General features: G+C 48.6%; 1 protein-coding gene across 1 annotated transcript in view; it reads left to right on the top strand.

Annotated features, from left to right (window-relative positions):
• The window catches only part of dcc (DCC netrin 1 receptor), a 153581-nt gene that overhangs the window by 110557 nt on the left and 38024 nt on the right, over nucleotides 1–5000 (top strand). Inside the window, exon 20 of the mRNA XM_076284959.1 lies at nucleotides 1105–1137. Within this exon, the coding sequence (XP_076141074.1) occupies nucleotides 1105–1137 (33 nt within the window). The remainder of the gene's footprint in view (nucleotides 1–1104; nucleotides 1138–5000) is intronic.

Below are 5000 nucleotides of genomic sequence, written 5' to 3'. Positions count from 1 at the left end.
TGCTGTCTCTGGATTGCCAGCTAAGCGCTAGCTGCTGCAACCGCTAACGGCTGCTGATGCTGTGACACAAACAGACTGATTTATTGTCACAACACCGCTGCAGTAGGTCATAGTAAAGAGACAGGTAGAGAGAGAGAGAGAGAGAGAGAGAGAGTTATACACATATGCAGTGTAGTTACATATCATTAGTAGCAGCAGAAACATGACGACATGTGTTGCTAACCATTTATATCTAAACTTATATCATGCCGACATTGTAATAATGTATGCTGTCTTTTGCCTACTCACTGTCACTGTCTCATTGTGTTATTCACATTCTATGATTCTCAGTAATGGCTGACTCTTTTGGTTTTCTGCCATGTTGTCAGTTAATTGTATGCTGTGGGCACACTGAGCTGTGAGCATTGTAAAAAGCCAGAGCTGTCTGAAGCTCTTGAGCCATCCAACGTTTAACAATAGCCAGGTGCTCTGAAAGCCACAGCTATGTTAAACATTCAGTCAAAACTCAGTCCAAAAGGCATAGCAATTGTCAAAAGTATTAGCTGTCCCCCTTTTATTGCGCTGTTCAGTTAAAACGCTCTCTGTGGATACCAGGGCGATTGTGCAGCATGAACTAGAAATGGCAGTGATATGAGCTGAATTATAGTGCTTTCTCAGATTAGGCATCTGGTTGAAAAGGAGAGACATGTCAGCAGGCTCCCCCTTGAGAACCGAGGTCCCGTTTCAGTTCAGCTCCAGTGCCTGTCTGAAGGCAGCTGTCAGATGGGATAGCTCAGGAGGACACATGGAACCGTTTTGGGGTTTGGCCCGTTGAGAGGCCGTGTGGAGCTCGGGAGGGTTCGGGTGCATTTTTCTCTAGAATGTTCTGTGAATGTTGTTGACATCCCATTGTTCCCTCTGTATGTCAACGGAGGCCACTAGATCCAGAGGGATGACGTCCCAAGGGATATTTCATGCACACCCGCATACACACACACACACACACACACACACACGCACACACGCACAGTCATTCACTCAGTCACTTACGTGGCTGCACATACTCCATGGGGAACTAACATGACTGATCTTTGTTTCTGCTCTCTCTCTCTCTTTCTCTTGCAGTTGAGCACCCAGACAAAATGGCCAACGACCAAGGTAAGTCATTACCCAGTCTATTAAAGCAGCACGATTTATCATCAATCAATTGATTTATTATTCTTCTTGTCCTTAATTAATTGTAGCTCAACTACTTTGGTTACCCCACTCAGAAAGAGAAAGAGAGAGAGAGAGAGAAAGAGAGGGAGAGAGAGAACGAGAGGGAGAGAGAGAGTATTTGGAGTGAATGAGAAAATGAAGCCATATTGGCCGTGGATAGTAGCAAATGGGAGTGGGGCCGTATAGCTCTAGTTAACAGAGTACAAAGTGGACAGTGGGATAGTTGACTATGGGGTGAGTGGAGGTCAGTCTCTGTCATCCCTCCCTGCCATCTGCAGCAGCTGGAGAGCCTGTGCCTGTAGGGCGATAGAGAGGATGGCTTGTGGGACGCGAGCCAATTAGTGTCCCGCCATCACAGCAGTTACTTTGAGCCTTTTTCTCTTTGGGCCTTAATGAAAAGGAAATCCCAGTCGTCACAAAAAGATATCCATTGCCATTGTCTTCTTCTTCATTCTTCTTCTTTCCTCCGCTCCTCTTTCTACTTCTTCAGCTTTGTCTTTGTCATCTCTTCCCTCTATCTTTTCTTCTCTCTTCATGTTCTTCATCCTCTTCTTTATCTTCATCTTCCCTTCTGTCTGTCTTTGTCTGTCGCTTCCCCATCCTCTCCCTCCTCTTCCTTCTCCCTGCCTCACTTCCAAATGAGCTATGAAATGGGCACGGCACCACCTCGTTACGTTCCCTCCTTCTATCCTTTTTAAGACTCTGTGCTCAGCTGCCAATGATTTTGCCCTTGGAGGAATGGCCGCTCACTCTTTTTTTTTTTTTACTTCAGTCTCAATCAGCTGGGCTGAGGACATTGACTTTCCTGAATGTTCCGTGGCCATCTAAGTCCCACCCCTCCCAATCCGCCAACCCCCCCCCCCCACCCCCTCCCCTCGCACATCCTCCCTACTCTTCACCTCCACATTAACGAGGGTTCGTTAGGGCGCTTATGCTTAATTAGCACTCAGGCCCAGAGAGGACGGGGCCCTTCAAAAGGCTTTTAATTGACAACTTGGGTGGATAACTTTCGCACAGAGGTGCCCTTTTACAAGGGAAGGTGTTAGCTCCAGTTGATTCATTAAGTACAGCCCTCTCAGTATGTTCACCACTCTCCGAACAGACACTGTCATTTGCCAGCCAGCTTGTTGAATAAGCTTATAATGGAATTTTAACATTGGCGTCTAAATAATTGGAAACATTTCAGTTCCATCAGCCAGCTGGTAAATGGGAGAGTAACAGCCAATAGATTCATATTTAGAGTCATTTATTTGGTTTCCTTATGCTCACCTGCACTCCGAGAGTGGGTCATTTGTTGAATGCTCTGTGGAATTGTCGCTGACCCCTAGCATCTGTCATTGTGTGCAAAATACCACCGTGTCATCGGAGTATATCCCTCAGATGGTGCTAGTGCAGTGGGGCCATGGCAACCAGCCCACTGCCCTGGCTATTTAGACTATTGTACTGGAGTGTTGGCTCTTCCAATACTGTGTTATTTTGTTCCTTTGCTATACGCTTTAACACAAGCTCTGCTGCTGTTTAGTTGCTAGTTATCTGCTGAGCTATACACTTTTCTATTTTATTGGCAGTGTCCTCAGTGTAGTGCAGCATTTTATGCCTGTGTGGTGAGCAGGAGCATAGTGGAATACAGCTTTATTTTGCCCCTGCAAGATGCAGTACGCTTCCTATTGATGACAACCATAGCCAACATGGCTATGACATCTCAGCCTTTCCTTTAATTTATGTTGAACCTGGTTGCATCTTATATGCAGACAAATCCTGTCAACTCACTCTTCCACACAAACACATACAGCATACTGTACACACACACACAGACACACACACACACACACACACACAGACACACACACACACACACACACACACACATACTGTACAGCATTCACACACACACACACACAAAAAAAAAACACATACAGCATACGCACACACACACACACACACACACACACACACACACACACACACACACACACACACACACACACACAGCATACAAACACACGCACACGCACACACACACACACATACACAATATTTATTTTTGAAATAACACGTGCATATGAATTTTCTCACACCCACCCACACGCAAACACTTTAGTGCTCAAACACACATGCACCCACTAGTGACTTTCCCTTCCACACCCTCTCACATGATGAAATAAATACAATCCCTCCATATGTGGGCCAGCTGGCCTATGTGCACTTCAAGCTAAATGAGCTCCTTCAGTGTAGCAAAAGCCCTCGCGGGCCTCCGGCCCCTGCCACATATAAATCACCTCAAACGGCGCCAGGGGAGGCAGCCGTGAAACCGCCCGGCCCAAGATTGATGTGCCGGACGTTCCTGAGGCTCCCCTACCCCTCTCCTGCCTAACCCACCCCGGCCTGGTGGTCCTGACCGGTCATGGCAGGCCTCTCTCTCTCTCTCTCTCTCTCTCTCTCTCTCTCTCTCTCTCTCTCTCTCTCTCTCTCTCTCTCTCTGTCCCCTAATCCTCTGTTGAAAGCAGACAGTGAGACAGGGCGCCCTGGAGGGAAATTCATGGGTCACTCTCGGCCCCAGTCTAGCACCGTGGAGAACCATGAATCCCCACCACCCTTTGAAAAAAAGGGAAAGCTAAAATCCCCACGAGCCCCCAACTGTCTCTGCGGTTAGCCGGGGCAGAGATGGGGGGGGTGTGGATTGTGGAGAGGTCCGACTGATGGATTGTTCTTTCCGTACTCTCCTATCTTCTGCTTTGGGGGGTGAAGTGGAACCCTCCCATACCTCCACACCATTCCCTTTTTCCCTTCTTCCTCATGGCCCTCCTTGCTAATGTGGCCATTCGTCATGTCTGCCACAGCTGTGTCGCTGCTCCTTCTCCTCCCTCCCCAGGCAGAGGTGAGATGAGAGGAGGTAGGCGGAGGGGGGGGCTGGACACCCCCATGGATCCTCCATGGATTTCCCCTCCTCCTCCACCCCCCTCAGCAAGTGACCAGCACTGGCCAGAGATGTGGACCACCACAGCCAGGGAAACCAGAAGTGGGCAAAGCACCACTCAGCTGCTCACTCCCTTTCACAAATGACTCAAATGTCAGCTTGCTCCCGGGGCGCCACGTTACACCTGTGATAAACTCAGGCGCTCCAAATTGAGGATGGGAATTGGGTTTCCTGGTCCTGTCCAAATAGCAACGCGGCACAGCAACACACAGGTAGCCACTGCGGCTGGCCGTGGCCATAGACTTTCACTGGTGATTTTGTTACTTACTGTAAGGCCCTGCTAGTGTTACTGTATGAGTCCCACACGGTGTAGTGTTGGGTGAGCTCTGACACATGCCGTTTGAGAAGATCAATGTGGCTGTGTGAGGACCGCTTGTCTCGGTGAAGAATTGTCTCGGCTGTCTGAGGCCTGTTAGCTGTTAAAGGCCGAGGCGAGACATAAATGAGAGCTTCAACTGAGGAAGGAGATGCATGTGAGTCGTTTTGGTGAGTCCTTGGCGAGTCCTGATCTCTCATGAGTGGAAATGACAATCTCTTCTCTTCACCTCCGCTTCATGACAAACTGCCCTCCCCTTCCCCATCTGTAATCATTGACCTTTATCAAACTGTTGGGCTTTGATGTTTGCTTTGTAGGTGTCTTAACTCGCCTGGCACAGTAATGCTGTGAGTGTGTGTGAGTGTGTGTGTGTGTGTGTGTGTGTGTCTGTGTGTCTGTGTGTGTCTGTGTGTGTTTGCGCTTGCGCGTGTGTGTGTCTAGCAAGACTTTTCTGCCAGAGAGGGCCGAACCTGTAATTTCAATCCACTTGGGAAAAAAGCTGCTTGAGGG

The sequence above is a fragment of the Alosa pseudoharengus genome, unplaced genomic scaffold, assembly GCF_046254945.1.
Source record: "Alosa pseudoharengus isolate Yale_2024_CS ecotype anadromous, Long Island Sound unplaced genomic scaffold, YU_APseudo_1.1 YU_APseudo_1.1_scf_14, whole genome shotgun sequence".
Taxonomy (NCBI): domain Eukaryota; kingdom Metazoa; phylum Chordata; class Actinopteri; order Clupeiformes; family Clupeidae; genus Alosa; species Alosa pseudoharengus.
This window is presented reverse-complemented; position numbering and strand designations above follow the sequence as displayed.